The following is a 20,823-nucleotide window of genomic DNA, read 5'->3' as shown; positions in this document are numbered from 1 at the left end:
ATTAGCATTTGACTAATTATGAGTGTCAATTCCATTTTTTTGTGCGAACTCCAAATCAAATTACTTCTGCACAGAGCCCCGCTGCCAACCAGTTCGCCAAAGTGCTTCCCCTGCACATGCAGGCTAAGGTCGTTGGACTAACTGGTTTCAGATACACCTGACTCGTGGAGGCAGAAATCACTCAAGCACGTGCCACCAATAAAAAGAATAATTGTTAATATTAATAAATACACGGCTAAAGCTTTAATAGGACTCTCCATTAACAACAAGCACACATCGGAGTTATGGCATAATACTAAACGTAAGCAACATCACAGGTGGAATGCCATTGCACAAACTACAACTTTGTGTTGACAATATCCTCGCGCGACTCGGTGGTCTCCACCTCGTTCCACTTTTGGATCTTACCCGATCCAAAGACCCAGAAAAATAGGGCAGGCAATATGTAGGCAGCGGCACCAATGATGAAGACCCAATGCCATTGATCGATGGTGTTCTAAATGGATAATATAAATTAATAAAACCTATTTAGAGATTTAAAGAATGTAATAACAAACCTCGTTCTTGGTGAAGGCTGCCACAATCAGAGGCGAGAAGATTCCAGGGGTAGTGCCTACGCAGTTGATGATGCCATAAAGCGTTCCCGCATAGTTAGGCGCCAGATCCTGTGAGTTGGCCAAATTGGAGGCCGTGGCAGCGCCATTGAATCCCAGGGAGATGGTCATAATGGCCACACACACGTACGGATCGCGGCCGAAGTAGGCCAGGATTATCAGCATGATGCCAGGCAAGATGTGAGCTATTTCAAATAATAATTATTTTAATTACTCTCCATTCAATAATAGTTGTTTTTAGTAAACTTACAAGGCAGGCAGAAGGCCTTGCGCATGCGAGTGACGGTCCACCAGCCGCGTCGGCGAATCCAATCCGCCACAGCACCGAAACCGAAGGCGCAGAGCAGGCGTGCCACATGAGGCAAACTGGACAGGAAACCAGCGGAGGAGAGATTGAAACCCAGCACCTCGCTGAGGAACTTGGGCGTGGCGGTGATCAGGAAGAACAGGCCCCACATGCTGCCATAGTGAAGCATCATCAGTGACCAGAAGGGAAGAGACAGGATCAGCTCCTTGTATGGAGGCCATTTCTGGAAAGAAAATGCAAATTATTGAATATGTATCTCCAAAGTAAAGATATTTGATTTCGCATTCAAATTGAGGCCATTTAGCAAGTCTTCATTATTAATTTCTGGGAAAACTGTGATATTAAGAACCCCTAAATATAAACCACGAAATTAGGTAACAGCTTAATAAATACTAATTAATTTCTGCAAAAATCCCCCGCTGTGACTCACATAAAAGTTGTAGTATTTTGTAAAATTTTATAGGTTTTCGAAGAAGGGAAATTGACAATATTTCCCAACTAAAAAGAGGTTAACAACTTACCTTCTTGTTGCTCAGTGTGTTGCCCAAACTGTTCTCGATGTATTCCCGCTCTTTGAGGCTGATACCACTGTGCTGGGCCGGAGTATCCGCCACCAGGTAGAACCACACGGCAACCACAACCAGCACAAATATACCAACGATGTAGAAGGCCCAGTCCCAGCCAAGATTCTCGATGATAACACCACTTATGGGCCAAGTTATTACAGTTCCAAATGTACCGCCCATCAGCGAGGCCACAAACTTGCCCTTCTCATCGGGTGGTGACCATTTGGACACAAGGCTGTGGCAGCAAGGATACACCACACCGTTGAGGAAACCAATCAGGAAGCGCACAGCGAAGACCGCATACTTGTCCCAGGCAGCGGCGGCAGGAGTCAGAGCCGTAAGGATACCGGCCACCAGACAACTGTAACCGGCCACATTACGAGCTCCAAGCATTTCGGCCAAGGTGCCGGCCGGCAGGGAGGTGATCATGTAACCATAGAAGTAGGCTCCCAGGAGCAGGGCCTGATCCGATTGCGTCCAATTGTAACGGGGTCCATACTAGAAGATATTTAAAAAAGGAATTTGAAGTATTATATTAAAAATGACTAACAAAATGCTTTAAATAACTTCAAAACCATCTATAAAAGTAAACAATAAAGCGAGGAACATTTATAAAGTTAAACATCGCTGTTTTTAATAATAATTATTAATAAATAATAATAAGGTATTATTTTAATAATAATATTATTCTATTATTATTAATTCTCATTAAATCATTATTAACCAATCATTAGGACTCATTACTAAGGTTTTTGTAGGGAAAGTTATTTAATTTCCAGTGAACTAATTTCCAGGCCGTATTTATTTTCACTTTTAGAGCAATTCAATTTGCGTCAATTACATTATTTTGATTTTTATTTTTGGAATTGAAAAGAGTAATATTTATACAGCTAATTCACAAGCTTAATGAGCAAAAAAGGGGAAAAATGTAAACAGACTCGTTTTTGGCAAATACTAAAGTTAATAATCATAACTGGAATGTATATTTGTTTCGGTTTCGACACTCACATCGGGCAGAGCTTCCACTGTTCCATTCTCATGGTTGCTCTGGTCATCCACCATGGCGATGATGTTGATCGAGAGATTCACCCGCATCATATAGCTGAGGAGGCAGGCCATGAAGAGCATGATCGCCACATTGATCCGCTTGGGCACATAGACTGCGAACGACAACAAATATTGATTATTGACAACGACGATATATGGATCAGGCACAGGCCCCTTGCAGCAGATTAGTCCAATTAGCAGATCAGAGATCTCCAGATAGATAACTCTATTCCCTGGCGGGCGTCTGAACTCATATCTCTAATGGGCCGCGCATGCGCAAATTTCAATATTTGGGCCCGACATGATTTACGGGGAATTTCACCTCGCCAATACGGTGATCGCTGAGATCACGTGAGGCTTTATTCATGAGATATTTGGCGAATCCCCCCGAGCGTGTGGTAATGTATTTTAATATGGAGAGTACTTACAGCACGGCATGAAGGCCATTTCGGCGGCTTTTGTTGTGGCTCCGGGTGCCGCGCGCGTCAGGTGTCAGCTGAAAAGCGAAAATAACAGGAAGATGTTAGCCAGACATTTATGCAGATCACTCCGGTATCCGTCCGGGTACTTCCCACAACATTTGCCGAATATAATAAATAAATTATTAAGTGGCGGAGTCGGCTTTGGCTATTTTTGGCAATACCTGATCTCAAAGACGTCTATTTACCAACATTAACAACTAATACGCAAATAGCACGCTATTCAAATTAAAAATTCAGAAAATACCCATAAAAGATGTTAAATATATTTAAATAATCTATTAATCATCTGTATTAATTGATTTTAAGTTTAAGAATGGCTTAAAAGTCTTTCAGAACTGTTTTTAAATGTCAATGCAGATAGCATCGATGGAATAAATTTGTATTCCCTTGCAAAAGGTATTATAAAATTTAGTCAAAAGGAATCGTTTCCGACCATATAAATCTTCTTGATCAGCATCAACAGGGGAGTCTATTTAAATATTATTTTTAAATTTTATAAGGGGTTACATCGTTCAAAAATCCCCAAAAATATAAAATTGTTTTCATTGTAATCTCAGAATGCAGATTTATTGACCTAATAAAAACTAACATAGGAAAGATTTCCGAACTAAAATTAATGTTTTTTTTTTGCTTAGTTATGTTTTTTTAACTTAACTTTATCTTTAATTAAAAAAATATAAAAACAACATTGATCCAAGATATTATATATATCAATAATATTTTAAGCTTAGGAACGATTTCAATTTAAATGCAAACTGCAAGGGTATATAAGCTTCGGTTTTTCGAAAATAATTTACTTTTTTGCTAAAAATCAATATTCATCATAAATCTTTGTGATTTCTGGGATTGGCTATGAATTTTACTTAATTAATAAATATTAATATAAATTTTCTAACAGATTGTGGGTAAGTAAAATAAAATTATTGGTTGCTATGCTACGAGCTCAAAAAAAACCAATTAGAAATATTTAACAATTAGTAAATATTGTCAAAAATAAATAAGAATTAAATATGAGCTTCCACTTTTAAATAATTTACCTTTTTTAAGATGAATGGCATTTAATATAAATTGCAACTAGTCATAAAATATCTTATGAATTGGATTTTAGTTTATTGATTTTTCTTGTTAAGTTAAAAGTTAAATAAATATAAATGAGTTAAAGAACGCCAATTTAATAATAGGCAAAGTTTTTTTTTAGAACGGTAAAAAAACAATTTTTCACTAATAATAATTTAGCATTATTTAGATTTAAATGTTCTTTAAATTTTTAAGACAGAGATTAGTTTTCGTAGAAATAGACAGTCAAAAATGGCTAGATCAAATCGCCTGTTGCTGCTTAAATATCATCTTTCTTCTCTTCGTCTGACAAATTCCCTTAGTATTAGCTGTCATAAGTATTACATTTAAATAAACTCTGCGATGATCATAGAAATACTCTATTGAAATCTTTAAAACTTTAAGGCCTTAATTTACGAGATTCTAGTTTAAAAATGTTACCTATTTTGTTAGGAAAAAAATATAACTTTTAAGTCGAGCCTCTGTTAGTTTTGTAAATAGTAGGTGTACCAAAAAGTGAAATATATATCATATAGTCTGAGTAGCAATATAACCGTCATACTATCGAGTAGACACTATTTAGTTTAAAATATATGTAATTACAATTTAAAAGTGATGACCGATTAGGGTCAAACACACAGATATATGTCACAATAAAAGCTACGATTATATTAACTGCACGTGTTGGGGTTCTGTTTAGAACTAAACCCTGCATTTCCGACAATTTCGCGATCGGTTAGTAACATTAAATCGCTTTTGCTTTGGTATCTGTGTGCATTTGCTGCACTTGTCTAATTTTATAAGCACGTACCACTTGGCACGTGAGGGTCGGACCGATCTGTGGCCATAACAAAATGCATAAATAAATCAAATGACCCGCAAAACACACAACCATAAAAGTGTCAATCGAATAATATTTCAATGTTTCGACAATGTCGTTGGAGTTGGAGGAAGCGGATTGATAATACGATCTAGTAATTGCCCGGCGTCATGCTAAGCTTATTTTCAAATTATCCTATCCCAGAGTGATCTTGCGATAGTATTAACTTAGAACACAACGCTTCGTAGCCGTAAGTATTTCTGGTAATTGAAGCATTTAAACAGCTGCCCCGCTGCAGTCGTCGTACAAAAGAAATGTTTGCGCGAAAGCCTTTCAACTCTCTCGTGCCTATAATCGAATATATACTATATTTATTTATATGTAAATAAAGATCGTAATGAGTTCTGGAGGGAGTTTAAATAAAAGCCTGCTCAATTATGGCCCAGTGAAATGGCACAGATAATTTATGACGCCTGGAAGTAAATTCAAATGATTAAGCAACAAAATCGTACCACATTCTAAAAAACATTTCCTATGGCTCCTTTAAATCTTTATTATTATTAACATTGAGAGAAGCCCATAAATATAAGCTTTATGCAGGCTTTCCTACGAACACGATAAGTAATCACTAACACGGCCAATCAAATTTATCAATGGAACCACAATACCCTATAAAACAAAGCGCCGCTCTTATCTTTAACAGCAGCAGCAGCACGATCCCCTTTTGGGGCCAATAAAAAGATATATGTACCAAGGTGGTATGCAACTACTTGTAAGCTTATTTTTCTCATTCCGAAAATACACAATTTTAGATATAACCATATCGTATCCTCCGGCTAGAGATATCTAACTGTAAGGTAGGGAACTAAAAACCGCACTAATTTGGGGCTTGCTAACGTGACTTGGATGTGAATTCCCGTAGATGATTGATTCGGGAAAAAAACTAATTGGAAGTGAACAATCGGAACGCAACATATTTTGGTCACTATTGATGATTCGCAAATACGTGAAGGTGAATTGAAATTATTTTAATTATAGGTATATACTTTCCGAGACAAGATCAAAGAACCCTGCCTGACCTTAGGCATTAATTTGGGGCCTAATACTAAGTTACTGAACCTCTAATTACCGGTACTCATTACAACCAACTCTGGATCGGAGTCCCGATAAACCGAAAGCATTATCATTAGGGCAAAAGCCTCTTCTTATTTTCAGGTTTTCCCTAATGTATATATGAGGAAATTAAGTTAACACCAACCAGCCTCTTCTCTAATCTTAAGCGTAACGCTTTTATCAACATCGACAATTTATGGATCGTAAAAAGGCCTTAAAAAGTATATAAAGTATAGTCGAATATATGGCGCATGGACTGGTCGTGATAAGTCAGTCATTTAGCTTGTAAACGACGATCATTAGACTCAGGTTAATCGTCAATTAGCCGCAATCGCAGTGGACTCTTTTGTTGGTGGACTCTCAGCTGGGCAATACTGCCATGTATTGCCCCGATAAATGATTTGATTTACAGCCAAAGCTCAGCTATATCGTAGGATCAAAGTCACTATATGTTGAGCCACAACGAACCCGAAGATGTAGCAAAAATCTTGGTTATTCACAACACGCGTTTATTATTTACATAAGACTTGCGGTGTGTTTTGTCCACTTGACATGGTTTTTGAGGTGCGTCTCAGCAGCTCCTCCCCGTGGGTCTTTTTCTTTTGCCTTGAATCCAAGTCGAGGCTTTGGCACTTATCAACGGGAATTTTGCCGCAGAATTCTGCAAATTAACTCTTGATGGCAATCAAGCGTAACTGACAACAAACAAATCAGAGGCAGAGGCAGAGGCAGGTAATGAACCCAGTTAGCTGCCAGCTTTATTGTAGTAGATCATTGTTTTTATTGTTTTTGCGAAATTCGGGTTCTCATAGCCTCCACTACTCTCACTCGAAATGTACTGGCATTTTGCACCAATTCCCATTGAAATCATATAATTTGTGTTTTTTTGCATTTTTGCACGTTATAATTAAATTTCGGAAAAAAAAACACAAACACACACATACAATTACGTGGCGCATGTTATATAGACTCTATAATGATTGTAAATACCTGTCCACCTATACCGATTCAGTTTCGGAATGAAATAATGCGAAATCAATGCGACAATTGCTAAAAATTGCACGCGCATGTTAATAAAAATCACGAGTGAAGCAAATATTGTCGCGCGCTTTGTTTTTATATATAAATATTTCAAATATTTTTCACATAACGAAAAAATGTTAAACCTATTGCGATTATTTTCCGTTGCATAAATCAAAAAAAAAAAAAAAAACTTGGCTGAATATTTTGCGAAGACCCAAACCTGTACATTAACCTAGATACTTCTTTCCATCAGACTGCCGCCTGTCTGTCAGTCGGTCTAACTTTCGGTCCAAAGTCTCCCCAATCCTGGTCCAACTTAACACAAAATCAGCACCAAATTGGGATTATAGCTTCCCGGCTGTGGTTGCCAAGGCCTGGAATTAACGGAACCCAGAGATCACTTGTCCGAAAGCGCAAAAACCGAAACAAAACAAATCGAAATTGTTTCGAATAGTGGTCGCGGTTCAATGAATCGAAATAACGAAACCAGTTATTATTTGAAATGCAAATTTTTTGTTAACTGAAATGAAAATGACCACAGTCGAAATTAGTGCCAAGCACGCAAAGAAAATCTTGAGATTATCTGACAATCGATATTTTTTTTACATTTTTCAATACATTTTAAATTCATTGGATTCTCATACTTTCTTATTTTAAGATACGCAAGATGCTTTAGCTCTTTATCTAATTAAACGTTTGCCTGAAACTTGATATTTTTGAAAACCTTATTGAATTTTAGATAATAAAATTAATTTAATCAAATTCAAACGAGCACCAGAAAATTATTTTTTTATCAAAACATTAATGCAATTATAATTTTTTTTTTAATATCGATTTATTGCTTTTTGAAACTTTTGAAATACACTCAAAACTGATGCTTTTTTTAATCCAAATTTTTTCTAAGTGCCTTTAGTCAAGCACACAGAACATATTTACATATGTATATATGGATAAAAACTAGATTAAAGAGGGCCTGTCTCTCTGAAGTGGCTTATACTTCTTGTTCTTGACCTTTTTGCAAAAAACATTTAACAGATCGATTAAAGATCTATAAAATAAATAATAAATATTGACATAAAAAACTTCTAAGAACAAAAGAACTTGGCATTAAATGACATTTAGCGCTAAGCTAGGTTCAAAAGGTCCATTAATAATCAATTTTTAACACTTAATTTGCTTGTTTTACACGTAAAATTTAAACAGAAACGCACACAATTCGCGATCACAAAACACCAAATTTCATCTTCATTTATCTTTGCTTATGTTTTCGTGTCGTACTTCTTCGTGGCACAAATTTTGCATGGAATTTTTCCATCACTACAGAAAGCCCTCGAAAAGATATTGACGACGATCATGATTATCAGAAATGTGGCATTATGGCGCCAAAAATCAAGTTCAAAATGCATTAAATGATTTTTTCGAAAATTCAAAAAACTTGACTGCACCGGGACTCACTTTTTGATTGGTACTTGTTTTTTTATATATTTTGGGGAAACGGAGAGTCCGCCGCCGGATCACGATACAAAACACTGCTGAGAACGTCGCGCGGCGAATGAAGCTAAATCGCCGACTGCCAATGGCATATATACTTTTTAAGCAAAACTTCCACCTGCCGCAACAGCAGCAGCAGCAGCAGTCTCAGTCTCAGTCTCAGTCTCAGTCTCGGTCGTGCTAGCAGCAGCAGCAGCAGCGAAAACGGTTAAAAATTGTTTAAATTGTTGCTGACGGACGATGGTTGAAGCTCACCGTCGGACTGGCTTTTAACGCTTTCTGATAGCGTGCCAAAAATCGCATGCGATTTTCACACAAAAAGCCGCGAAATTTTTAAACAATAAAAATTCACAAAATTGTGCTAAAATTTAAATCAATAAACACGGTGACTAATAGTCAAAAATAAAAATCCCGCACTCGCTCCTCTAATTTATCCAGTTGAGTGAATTTTAGAATAGATTATTTTCATTATTTATTATCTCAAAATAAAACTCGTTCTTTAAAAATACGAATTACCGCCTATAAAAAACACGTGTGGCTTCACTTGACCGTTCAGTTGTCTCAAAATTTGCCTAATTAGCGCATTTGGCAAATGCCAGTGAAAATTCACAGAAGCGTTTAGCCAACTTTATTGACAATATTTATTACTAATTATTAAGTAAATAAATATTGAAACTCCTCCTCACCTGGTATATAAAGACTGATGTCGGAGCCCTTCTAAACGCTTTCGCGACTTTCGGCAATTTAACTTGGCTTCCTAGCCCAACTATCTCACGATGTGTGTGCCATAAAGTAAACCACATTATCTCCCTGTACCAACAGTGCTGGGTGGATGTGTATGTTGCCAGCTCCATAAAGCTTAATTGATGCATTTAGCTGCTTGTTCCCGATAAGCAGCAACAGCAGCAACCACCACAATGATGAGTGAAAACATCTGTCCTCTTGCCTGACTTACGTTATATCAATGACAAGCACCTTTTCCCATGCTGCCTGTTGACAAATCCATTTGCCGCCATGATGATAATGTCATTACATGAATTTAATTTAAAACAAGTGCTCATTTATGAAGCTGATTTACTTGGGCACATCATTGGCTACGGGACTTTGATTATAAACAATTTTAATTACAAACTTTAAACAGAGGGACTAAAAAATTTTTAATTCATATTTAGGACATATTTACGAAGAGCATGCGTCTGGCACAGACCTTTCCTACAAGTTTGCTGTATTCTACAATAGTTTCGCGTTCGCTTGCGCGTTCTAGTTCACTATCCTGATGTGGTAACTGTCGAAAAATAAACATTTTATTGTTTTTTTTTTTCATTTATAAACTATATGTACTTACCTGCGTATAATGCTTGTAATCCGTGCAGGTTGAGGCATCCAACAACAGCATAACTGTGTCTAAATGCTCCATCAAGAACTCATTCACATCCCGGGCGCTAGGATCGGGATTTAAGCGAAGATATTTTTGTTCGTCTAGCTTAGAACGTATGGCTGAGGGGAAATTGCATTAATTATCAAATTATAATTAGTCAACGTTAAAGAACTCACCATCGGTAAGCAGAAACCAGTCATAAGTCTCGGGGCAGAGCAAATACGAGGCGGATAACTTGCCTTTATAGCGCATCTTTGGACAGGAGTGTATATAGAAACCCATGTAGTAGTATTTTAAGGCGGGAACACTCTCAGCAATGGTCTGCACCAAGTCAAGTTCTCTGAAAAATATCCATAAATTATAAAACATATTTCTGCACATAAATAGGCATATATTTCTCACCTGAGTGAGCCGTAGGTGCCCAGCGATAAAAAGCTGTAGTCTGGATCGTAGAAAAAGTACACAGAGCTTATGCAGGCTGGCAGAATGTCAATCACGCCCACGGCAATCAGCTGATCGTCCAGCCAATATTGCTGATGAAAGGAACCATAGCCCATTTCAGGCCCATCACTTGGCTTGTCATTCTGAAATTGAGAAGAAAAGGCTAGAGTCAGTTTAACAAGGGTTTGCAGTGATTAGGAAACATTCGAATGAGCAACCTTCATGGGCGTCACTTGCAGATGGTCCTTATAGGCCTCTCGATCCTTTGGCGGATCGTTGTGTATCGATATCTGATACTTTGCGTACAGAGCAAAGCTCTCGGGCAGTGTACGTTTAAATTCCTCGCCATGGACGGGCACCAGACGCAGCTGCGAATACAATTGTTTGGTAAGATAAAATGATTGATAATTACCTTCAAGGATGATTTGACCAAGAACCGCTGCATACTGGCTAGGGTGAGGCGTGCGGGGTTATCGTGGTGAATGGCTATTTGGTATTTGCGATACAAGGCTATCACTGCATCGGAGCAGGTGCGCTGTGTGTCTGAGGAAGCGACCAAAACGATCTGCAAGAACACAAACAGCACAACATGTGTCTACATGTAAAGGGTTCGGGGACTCGTACACACACACAGAAAAAACACGAATAACACAGAAGGAACACGCTAACTAGCCAAGATTTGCAAACGGTCAATCGAATAAAAAGCAATCCTAACTACTACTCTTTAACCATATTTGACACTCACCTTCAGCTGATGTTTGTTAACGCCGGTGTCGCTGTCGGTCGTGCACAAAAAGTCGCGCAGACTCTTCTCCTGAGAAGGACAGGCCTTTGGCGCCTGCGGTTCGTTGTCGCCCAGCTTGGCTTGACGACGCTCCAGTCGCATTTGCTTGGCCTTCTTGCGCGGTGCGTTTGAGATCGGTGCTGCAGCTGCTGGAAAAAGGTTAGAAAGGAGGTTACTCACGTCAATGAAAATATGGAGCTAACTTATTGGAATCTTAAGATGCCTGAGATCAATTGTGAAAGCTAATTTTTTTCCTATATACCCACATTTGTTGGGTCCCAGCGTTGGAGCTTGAACCGGCGGCACAGAATCTGGAGCAGCCGCCGCCGCCGCCGCCTGCTTGGCTGGCTTCTGTTTTTGAGCCTGCGCCAGTGACGTAACCTCCTCCACATTGATCAAGACCGGACTCTTATCGGGCAGCTGCGGTTGCGGCTCGCTGGCAGTGACCTCGCCGCCTCCAGGCGCGTCATCGCCGTCACCATCACCGGTGCCAGCCCCAGTGCTTGACTCACGCTTGCCGTCGCGCAAAAATCGATTCATACGGCGCAGAATGCGCTTGTGTGACTTTGAAAGTTTGAATTCCAGCGCATCGCATTTGATGGTGTAACACGGGCAACAGGTCTCCCGGTTGCGCATCTTGTAGCAGTAGTTGCCGCAGCGCCGCCAGCCGCGATCGATGAGATCCTGGTAGTCCTGGCAGTCCAGCCGATAAGAGTGCATTCCTGCATGATGACGAAATGCTTTGAGTACACTGCACTTGGACCGGAAGGGGTAACGGGTTCTTACCGTGCGACTTGCTGCAGTTGGTGTTGGCGCAGTAGCCGCACTTGCCCAGCTGGCTGCCGAAATATTGGACAATGCTCACGCTCATGTTCTCGCTTTGCCGAAGTTGCCGGTCAATGAACGCACATAGTGCAAATTTAATGAAGATGAATTAATTGCACGCGCCGTTCGATTGCGACATTTTTTTAGAGCTGCGCAAACTTCGATGACCGATACTTCATAGAAGGTATATTGTCATCGATGTTCTTCCATCTCTAGCGCAAAAAGCCTCATCAAAATACCGTTCGCTAACTTTTGGGATTTTTAAATTGCGCCAACGGTCACACTGGCCGCAATTAAGTTAATTCGGGCCAAAGTTTTTCCACAATTTAGTTATGTTAGAAGCCGCTTTAGATGTACTAGTTAAAAATGAATTAACTTTGAACCACAGAACCTTAATTCTGTAAGTATGAGGTCGTAAAACACGAATTAGGGTCTCTAGAGTGTTCAACACGGATGTTTCTAGGGAAGTGCGTAGTAGTTGTCAAGTGAAAGTTTTTATTGCATTTCTCAAGAGCTTGCAATGACATGTTTTTAAAAACTCGTTATCCAAAGCCATAATGGTCCGCTATTAGATTACCCTGATTGCATCATTGATTCCATTGAAATCCACGGTTTTATGACTACTCAAACCAACTGCTCGAGGCTCTATCAGTCTGGCGACCTTCACAGAGCTAGACACACTACACTCTTCCTGTTAAAACAATGAAAAACTTGGACATTGTACGCCGATGCAACAAAAGAAGTAGTAATAATGGCTAATATAATATGTTTCCTTGGCAGAACACAATGATTGACGCGGCTTCCGCCGAGCGGGGCAGTCCCAAGCTGAGTGCCCTCTTTAACGACAATCTGAAACTGGCGCATGAGGACGATGGCCACCACCCGGTCGCCACCAGCAATGGAAAGGCGGCACAAAGAACGATAGAGCAACCCACACCACCGCCACCCCACGTACCCGCCGAGCTGAAGGCGTCTTACCGCAGCCTGTTTACCGCTTGCCAGGATCATGCCGCCTTCTTCGCCAAGGACCACACCGAGTTCGGGCAGCGCCTGCACGCCGCCCACATTGCCTGGCAGGACTTCATTGTGCTGGCCAACCGGCTGGTGCAGCAGATCGAGGCCTTCGCCCACGAGTACGATTTCGACGAGGAGACGCCGGGAAATGGATACCGCAGCTTCGTCTACGTGACCAACGCCTGCATCTCGCACGGTGTCAGCATCTGCAAACAGCTGTCGACCACCCGATCGACGCTTTTCTTTCGCAAGAAGCTTTTGATGAAAGAGGTGGAGGCCTGCTCACAGCTGCTATCCTCGCTATGCACCTGCCTGCAGTATCTGCTCATCCTGCGCCAGTGGTCGGCTAGCACGGGAGATCTATTCGCCTGCGGCAATCACACGGCCGAACAGCTCTTCGAACTAGGCGACACCATCAATCAGTATTGTTTCTACGGTCGCTGTCTGGGCTTCCAGTACGGCGACTCGATACGCGGCGTTCTCCGCTTCCTGGGCATCAGCATGGCCAGCTACTCGGAGTCTTACTACTCACAGGAGGGCGATGGGACCATTGTCAAGACCACCCGCAGCCTGTGGACCAGCGGCAAGTACCTAATGAACCCGGAGCTGCGAGCCCGCCGCATAGTAAACATCTCGCAGAATGCCAAGATTGACTTTTGCAAGTCCTTTTGGTTCCTGGCCGAATCAGAGCTGATGCATAAGCTGCCCAGCATTGTGGGCAGCTCCATTAAGGTGAATCGACTGATTGAACTGCCCGCAGAGCCGCTGAAGCTGCCGAGACGAAAGGACTTCAAGCCTTCGGACAGCCCCGGCAGCGATGTAAACCAGAATCAAGGTGAAGATGATTTCGTGGAGATACCCGTGCCTTCGGCTCATCTGGGACCTGGCCTGCCGGTCTCAGTACGCCTGCTGAGCGCCAGAAGACGTTCGGGAATGCTGGGCGAGGGTCGCTATCGTGGCTGGCACAAACCCACTCCGCCGAGCCGCTCCATTTTGTTTCACTGCCACGGCGGCGGCTTTGTGGCCCAGTCCTCAAAGTCCCATGAACTGTACTTGCGCGACTGGGCCGTGGCCCTGGACTGTCCCATTCTTTCGGTGGACTATAGCCTGGCGCCGGAGGCTCCGTTTCCCCGAGCCTTGCAGGAGGTCTACTACGCGTACTGCTGGCTGCTGAACAATACCGAGCTGCTGGGCACGACGGCCGAGAGGATTGTGTGTGCCGGCGACTCGGCTGGAGCGAATCTCTCCATCGGAGTGGCCCTCAAGTGCATTGAGCAGGGAGTCCGAGTGCCGGACGGCCTGTTCTTGGCCTACTGCCCTACCCTCGTCAGCTTCGTACCCAGTCCGGCGCGACTTTTGTGCCTGATGGATCCCCTGCTACCATTCGGTTTCATGATGCGATGCCTTCGTGCCTATGCAGCTCCCGCCCAGGAGACGCTGCAGGAGAATGCCCGGCATGTGGAGGATGCAGCCCAGATACGTAATGCCCAAAAATCGAATGTTGGTAGCTTAAACTCTAGTCGTCGCACCTCTATTGCCCGAAGTCCGCTGACGCCACTGGAAGCCAACACGGAGCAGGATGACGAAAGCAGCGATACTTTTGCCAGTGCCTCGGCCTCGTACCACAGCCAGACCGTGGAGCGTACCGATCTGCCCAACAGCGAGAACGATAACAGTTCGTGTGTCTCCTTCGAGGATGACTCGCAGCCCATTGTCCACTACCCAGTCGAAATATCGGCCGATACGCCCAAGGACGCCGCCTCAGCAGCCTATATAGATAACTTTTTGGACAAGTATCTTATTGATACGGCTACCATGGAGGCGACAGAAGAGACGGCCAACCAGCCATTGCAAGGGCAAGCCAATGGACATTCTAAAGTCGGCTCCGATGACAACATTCTAGTGGAGACGGGGCGTGATCTCATAGCAATTGACACGTTGCAGGGACGACTGCAGGAGGCAGTTAACAACATCACCAATACTTTGACCCGCTGCACGCAGTCTTATGAGATCAATGGTAGCTCAACGATGGGCCAGCAGGACGTGCGAAATATGGATGCCCTGATAGCACGTAGTCCCAGCGAGGAGTTTGCCTTCGATGTGCCTAAAGACCCATTTTTGTCACCCTACTGGGCCAGCGATGAGTGGCTATCCCAGCTGCCAGAGACCAAAATACTTGTAAGTTTTCACATAATATTACTAAACCAAACTCGATTTTAATACTTTATTTCCCATTTAGACATTGAATATGGATCCATGTTTGGATGACTGCGTCATGTTTGCCAAAAAGCTAAAACGACTGGGCCGCCAAGTCAACTTGGAAATCCTTGAGGGCCTTCCGCATGGATTCCTTAATTTCACCATGGTAAGAAGGGCAATGTAAGCTACAGAACAACGCTTATTAATTTCTTTTATTTAGTTATCCAACGAAGCTATGGAGGGATCCAAGCACTGCATAAAATCTCTACAGACGTTGCTTCAGGTAAATCCGAAGCACAAACCAACCGATGACAAAGGCAGCTCCCTGGACGAGGACGAGGAATCATCCAGTCCCAGTGCAAGCCTGGCAGCTTCATAGGACGAGTTTAAGTCGGTCTATATACCTATAGGTCTGGAGAATCTCACACCCGAAGGGGATCAATGAACAGGACTTATCCAAAGCTATAGGTGTTTAGACCGAGTTTTGTTATGCGCAGGAACGAATTGTTCATTGTTAAACGCACTCTTCTTGCTTTTTTATTACTTTGTAATCTCAACATTTTTTTATACACTTTTATATGACACTGCTTTCTATGTTTTATATACTCACAAAATATGTATAGGATATATGATATATGTAGCTGTTAGCATAAGCAAGCCAAGTATGCAAGTATTGGAAGCGTGTAAACACGCACTATTTATTATATTTACAACTAACGAATGCTCTTGATTCCAGGCACACACTCGCTAAGAGAGCAGCTCCCGAATATGTGCCTGATATACGATACGAGTACTTATATACATTTGTATAGGATAATCGCTCATATTGCCCTTATTTTGACCCCAAACCACCCAATAGTTTGTCCAGTATGGAGGCTAACCCAGTTAAACTTCAAATATCTTGGAGATATGCCTAGTTTTCTTTGCCTAACCCACACGATACTCTGTCTGAATGTATATCGTCGTTACACCAGGTGTTTTGATATACAAATACTCTTTACATACCTACATATATACCGAATATGTTTGCAATCTCTCTCCTTAAACTATACCCAGTGTTAAACATGCGAATAAAAGGTTATTACTAGTAAATGGAATGCTATGGTTTCTACACTTAATCCAATTTGTTATGTTTTATCCCAATAACAGCTCTGGGAGAGCAGAGTAAAAACTAAAGCATATAACACTATAAAGTATCGCTTTTTATTGATCAAAATGTGCGGAATTTGCTTAAACTTAGGAATGATTGTACGTGAGGGAGGATGAGTGGTTGCGAAAGAGGGATATAAATATAAGGAGAACAGCTGCTTATGCCTTATGTCTCATTATCCTCAATCTTGGGCGCCAGGTAATAGCGTATGTGGCCCAGATCCTTGATCGCATACTCCACCACCAGCGGCACATCGGCGCACATCGACAGCTGCACCTGGGTAGACAATGGCGTCGCCTTTGTGAAGGCGTTCAGGTAGCGACAGGCAAATGTGAGCGTCACCGGCTCCTGCATTTCAATGATGACCGCCTCCTCCTCCTTATCCACCGATCCGGTTTGGGCCAGCTTAATGTTGGCAGTGCCTACATCACCGCTGGCCGAGAACTTGACGCCCTCCTTGGTACAGCAGATGACAACGGATTCGCTGAACTGGGCCAGATCACGGCAGATGCGCGCAAATTCCATGGCCGGCATTCGGACCACGCACGAGAAGTCCGTCTCTGGGATGCCAAGGTGCTCCTGGTCGAGGTTCATTAGCTTCATCTCGTAGTCAGAGACCTTTTCCTGGTTGGCAGACTCGAACATGATGGTGACGGTGTCAGCGTTGTCCTGCGCCTTCATCGTCACGTTGTCCTCGTTGTTGGCGCACTTCAGAATCTTGGCCATGCTCCCAAGGTTCATGCCCATGGACAGGTTGCGGTCGCATCGGAACTTGTCGAAGCCATCGGACCGCAGTGTCAGCGACACCAGGGACACATGGGAGTTGTCCATGGCCTGCAGCTATGGATGGATGAAACAAACTGGTGAGTGGCTGTGGCCACATGGCATGCGTTGTGCTGGGACTTACCTGGATGCCGGAGTCACTGCAGTCGAAGGTGGCCTCGTTAAGCAGATCCTTGATAGCATCGAGGATCTTCTTCAGAATAGTGGCTTGACCCAAACGTGCCTCAAACATATTGGCTTCTCTGTATTACTTGTTTTCAGGAAATACAATTTATGCGAATGCGGGGCAGTTACTGATGTGGAGCTAGTGGCTAAGCAGGAAAGATCAATGATGCTTCTACAGCGCTGAATTTAATACGAGTGACGAACGCGGTTTTTTCGCGGGAATTGTGCGAAACGGGCGGGATAGAGATGTGGAATACTTATCGATGTATCGATAGTACAGTAAAAATATTTTTACCGTGACTTTTTGCCAAAATATCTAAATATCGTTAATTATATAGTGATATTTCATACAAATTAAAAATATTTCTCTTGCGGAAGCAGCTAGTTAAAGATCATTTATTTGATGTGGGATCAATTGATAATTTTTCGAGTATTTTTACACCCTTTGTCCTTCTGTCTTCTATATAGTTAGTCTTCTATATACTCTCACTCGTATATTTGTCGGAACGGGCCGGATCGGACAACTATATCATAAAGCTGCCACAGAAATGATCGGAAAATTTTTACAAAAAAGAATAGGACATTTTCAGTTTCAGTCAAAATGGAAAAAACAGAATTTATTCCAATTTGAGATAAAGCCATTTTATATTAAACTACAATTTTGAGTAAAAGTTTATGCAAATCTGGCTAATATATCATATAGCTCGAGAAATTTGAGATATATTTACTGAATGAAAATCGCGGTGGCGATAACATTGTCAGTTTTCAACAGAATTTAATCAAATTTGAGATATAGCCATTTTATAAGTCAGGTAACTTTCTGGTGTATATATTTTTATTTAAAATAAATTTTTATATCGCTTCATAGCAATAATATTTCACGACATAAATAGAAATGTGACCGGGCGAAAAATATCGAAAGAATGTTAATATTCAATTCTTCATATAATAGAATATTATTCTACAATTTTGTGAAGAATTTTATGAAAATCAGACTATTATATCACACAAATTTTTCTTTTTATTTAAATTAAATATTAATATCGATTCATAGCCATAGTTTTTCACGACAAAAATAGAGATGTGACCGGGCGAAAAATATCGAAATACAGGTAGTATGCAATTCTTCATATAATAAAATAGAAAGTTTACAAATTTTTAACATGCTCAAGGCTAAACTCTTCAGCGAAAACGATGACGAATAAATGTGGGTGGTGATACCGGCTCCAAACGCTCTGTTTGAACAGCCATGCCTCGTAATTCCTTAACTCCAAGTCCTGCAAGCACGAAAATGTAGTTATTTAACAAATACTCAAGTTTATATTTACTCGCCATGAACTGTTTGAGTTTCCTGCACTCCGTTCGGATCTAATTGGGCAAAGAACTGCTCCAGATCAGCATGTTTTTGTACGGTGGCCACGCAGATAGCCGGAATCAAAGAGGACAGATTGAAGTCCTTGTAGGATCTTCGGCGCAACAGCTCCTGAACCAACGACAAGTGGCCAGCATATGTTGCCAGGGTCAGGGCGTTTTGGCCAAAGTAATTGACGGCGAATATATTTCCGCCAAACTCCAAAAGTGTGCGGGCGCACTCGAATCGGCCAAGGTAGCAGGCCTTCAATAAGGCGGTGTTTCCGTAGCAGTCCAATTGCTCCAGGCTGTTGTGCTTGTCACGAGCCATGGTGCAGACAATGCGCAGGGAAACTACATCGTCCTGAGCCACGCAGCTGAGAGCTGCAAAAACCAGCAATAACTCAAGGTTTTCATATTATTTTAAATTACCATTTATTTCAGTCATTTTGGAAAGCTCTAAAACATAACGGTGCTAAGCTAAAGTCAGGGCTACCATACTATCGGTATTTATTGTAATTGACATTTCTTAAAAGATTTAACCGCTCCATAGAGGCTTACACAAGTGCGAGCGAGTAGACTATACTGAACTTTTAATGACGCGAAAATCTATAGATCTACATCAAATATACTAGATACCAAATTCAACCGATAACAATATACTGCTCCAACGATTAAAATTGGTTGCGTTCAGCAGAACAACATGATGGATTCTTATCGATAGTTATCTTGAACGCGTATGATCACTGGCCAAAATGCTAGATTTCATCTATCATATTTAGCAAAAAAAATGACTTAGCGTCGAAATGGAACGAACTTCGATTTACGAACCGGTGTACATATGCACGGTATATAGGATTACTAGGGGAAGATTAACGAATATTTAGTGAAAATTTCAATTGTTTTTAACCGTCAGATTTCAAGAAAATCGATTAACAGTGGGTGGTGTATTTGGGCTGATAGCTAAGGCGCGAACTATGAAAATGGAACCAGATGGAACTTTCAGCTAAATCAGGGAAAGATTATTTTACAATATATTCCACGGCGGAATTTTATGCCCCTCACCCACAAACAAAATCAACGCTTACTTTTACAAAAATCGTACGCCCTTAAATGAACGCGTGCAAGCTTGCACGATATCTCAACCGATAGGGAAAATTATTCTATAATTTCGAATTAAATCTCTACTAAATCTAACCCAAAGATTTTTAGAAATTAACGTTTTCTTTTTCCGATCTCATTCAAAAACACCGGGCTTCGTATCGATAGGGGCGCATCCCACACCCTATCGATGAATAGCCCGCCAGAAAATATTCCTATTGACCATTTAAACAATTGTATGAAATGTGAATGTCCCATGAATGGAATTGACATTCCAAGCGTTTTGGTAGTTGTTTTATCAAAATCCGTTCAGTCGTTCATGAGAAAACACCACTTTTGCATTTATTTTCATAAATGTTCCTACGAAGAATAAATATATCTGGCAGCACTGCTTGCCTAAAATTAAGTCAATTTGTTTTAAGCTTTATTATAAAACTTATTAAACACTGAAAATCGTACAATTAACGGGATCGCAATTCTGAACAATTTGATCCACGTTTCGTCAAAATCCGTTCAGTCGTTCATAAGAAATCCCGACTTTTTCATTTATTTCCATTTATGTACCGGTAAAATATAAATATATCCGGCAGCCCTGCCTGCCTTGAAAAAAGTAAACTTGATTTAAACTTTATGGTTAAACTTATGAAAAATGAAGACTGTCCTATAAACGGCATCGCAGTTCTGAACATTTTGATATATGTTTAATCAAAATCCGTTCAGTCGTTAATAAGAAATCCCGACTTTTTCATTTATTGCCGTAAATGTACATATGTATGTATGTATGTATGTACGTTCGACGAAGAATATTAAATAAAAGAATGAATTTAAACTTAATGGTAGGATGTATGTATGCAAATGGAATAACGGCTGTTGATGCTGATCAAGAATATATATACTTTATAGGATCGGAAATAATTTATTCACTGCGTTGCAAATATTTGACCTGAAATCATATGACAAAACAAGGGCATTGAAGCACTAGATTTGAGAAGCAAATTTTCGAAATAACATTGAATAGTCTGCCCAATAAATGATATCGTTATTCTAAGCAATTTGGTAGGTGTTTCATCAAAATCCGTTCAGTAGTTTTGGAGAAATTAACATTTAAATTTCT

The 20,823-nt window shown here is 41.1% G+C and overlaps 5 protein-coding genes across 12 annotated transcripts; 1 reads left to right on the top strand and 4 right to left on the bottom strand.

Annotated features, from left to right (window-relative positions):
• Positions 1-214: 214 nt before the first annotated feature.
• LOC110176894 (sialin) lies at positions 215-9,288 on the bottom strand. 2 transcript variants are annotated; one of them, XM_086828337.1, is made up of 7 exons: positions 9,206-9,288; positions 2,963-3,030; positions 2,496-2,647; positions 1,443-1,985; positions 865-1,144; positions 558-799; positions 215-496 (listed from the first exon to the last, which is right to left on the bottom strand). In XM_086828337.1, the coding sequence occupies exons 2-7, from the start codon at positions 2,979-2,981 to the stop codon at positions 338-340; spliced, it is 1,395 nt and encodes a 464-aa protein (XP_086684463.1). In that variant the 5' UTR covers positions 2,982-3,030; positions 9,206-9,288; the 3' UTR covers positions 215-337. The 2 variants fall into 2 exon arrangements, with proteins under 2 accessions (XP_086684463.1, XP_020799041.1); XM_020943382.2 differs by lacking the exon at positions 9,206-9,288 and adding an exon at positions 8,484-8,604.
• Positions 9,289-9,557: 269 nt separating this feature from the next.
• On the bottom strand, positions 9,558-12,176 carry Ate1 (arginyltransferase 1). Of its 6 annotated transcripts, none has more exons than XR_015270656.1 (8): positions 11,909-12,176; positions 11,389-11,844; positions 11,084-11,268; positions 10,557-10,903; positions 10,300-10,481; positions 10,074-10,237; positions 9,865-10,016; positions 9,558-9,804 (listed from the first exon to the last, which is right to left on the bottom strand). XR_015270656.1 is itself a non-coding variant. In XM_020942124.2 (8 exons), the coding sequence occupies exons 1-8, from the start codon at positions 11,991-11,993 to the stop codon at positions 9,688-9,690; spliced, it is 1,494 nt and encodes a 497-aa protein (XP_020797783.2). In that variant the 5' UTR covers positions 11,994-12,156; the 3' UTR covers positions 9,558-9,687. The 6 variants fall into 6 exon arrangements, 4 of the variants coding, with proteins under 4 accessions (XP_020797783.2, XP_020797799.2, XP_020797775.2 ...); XR_015270655.1 differs by having other exon boundaries at positions 11,084-11,271; positions 11,909-12,132; XM_020942124.2 differs by having other exon boundaries at positions 10,751-10,903; positions 11,909-12,156.
• Positions 12,177-12,200: 24 nt separating this feature from the next.
• Positions 12,201-16,257, top strand: Hsl (hormone-sensitive lipase). Of its 2 annotated transcripts, none has more exons than XM_020947136.2 (4): positions 12,201-12,347; positions 12,728-15,139; positions 15,201-15,326; positions 15,381-16,257. In XM_020947136.2, the coding sequence occupies exons 2-4, from the start codon at positions 12,734-12,736 to the stop codon at positions 15,537-15,539; spliced, it is 2,691 nt and encodes an 896-aa protein (XP_020802795.2). In that variant the 5' UTR covers positions 12,201-12,347; positions 12,728-12,733; the 3' UTR covers positions 15,540-16,257. The 2 variants fall into 2 exon arrangements, with proteins under 2 accessions (XP_020802795.2, XP_020802786.2); XM_020947127.2 differs by having other exon boundaries at positions 12,206-12,667.
• An 84-nt stretch (positions 16,258-16,341) lies between these two features.
• Positions 16,342-17,525, bottom strand: PCNA (Proliferating cell nuclear antigen). Its single transcript, XM_020943718.2, has 2 exons — positions 17,218-17,525; positions 16,342-17,150 (listed from the first exon to the last, which is right to left on the bottom strand). Exons 1-2 carry the CDS (start codon positions 17,323-17,325, stop codon positions 16,476-16,478), a joined length of 783 nt encoding a protein of 260 aa, XP_020799377.1. The 5' UTR covers positions 17,326-17,525; the 3' UTR covers positions 16,342-16,475.
• A 745-nt stretch (positions 17,526-18,270) lies between these two features.
• Positions 18,271-19,174, bottom strand: plu (plutonium). Its single transcript, XM_020947254.2, has 3 exons — positions 19,041-19,174; positions 18,591-18,992; positions 18,271-18,535 (listed from the first exon to the last, which is right to left on the bottom strand). Exons 1-3 carry the CDS (start codon positions 19,054-19,056, stop codon positions 18,441-18,443), a joined length of 513 nt encoding a protein of 170 aa, XP_020802913.2. The 5' UTR covers positions 19,057-19,174; the 3' UTR covers positions 18,271-18,440.
• Between the last annotated feature and the right edge of the window lie 1,649 nt (positions 19,175-20,823).

The sequence above is a fragment of the Drosophila serrata genome, unplaced genomic scaffold (genome assembly GCF_035046125.1).
Source record: "Drosophila serrata isolate PLE 108 unplaced genomic scaffold, ASM3504612v1 contig_184, whole genome shotgun sequence".
NCBI lineage: Eukaryota > Metazoa > Arthropoda > Insecta > Diptera > Drosophilidae > Drosophila > Drosophila serrata.
This window is presented reverse-complemented; position numbering and strand designations above follow the sequence as displayed.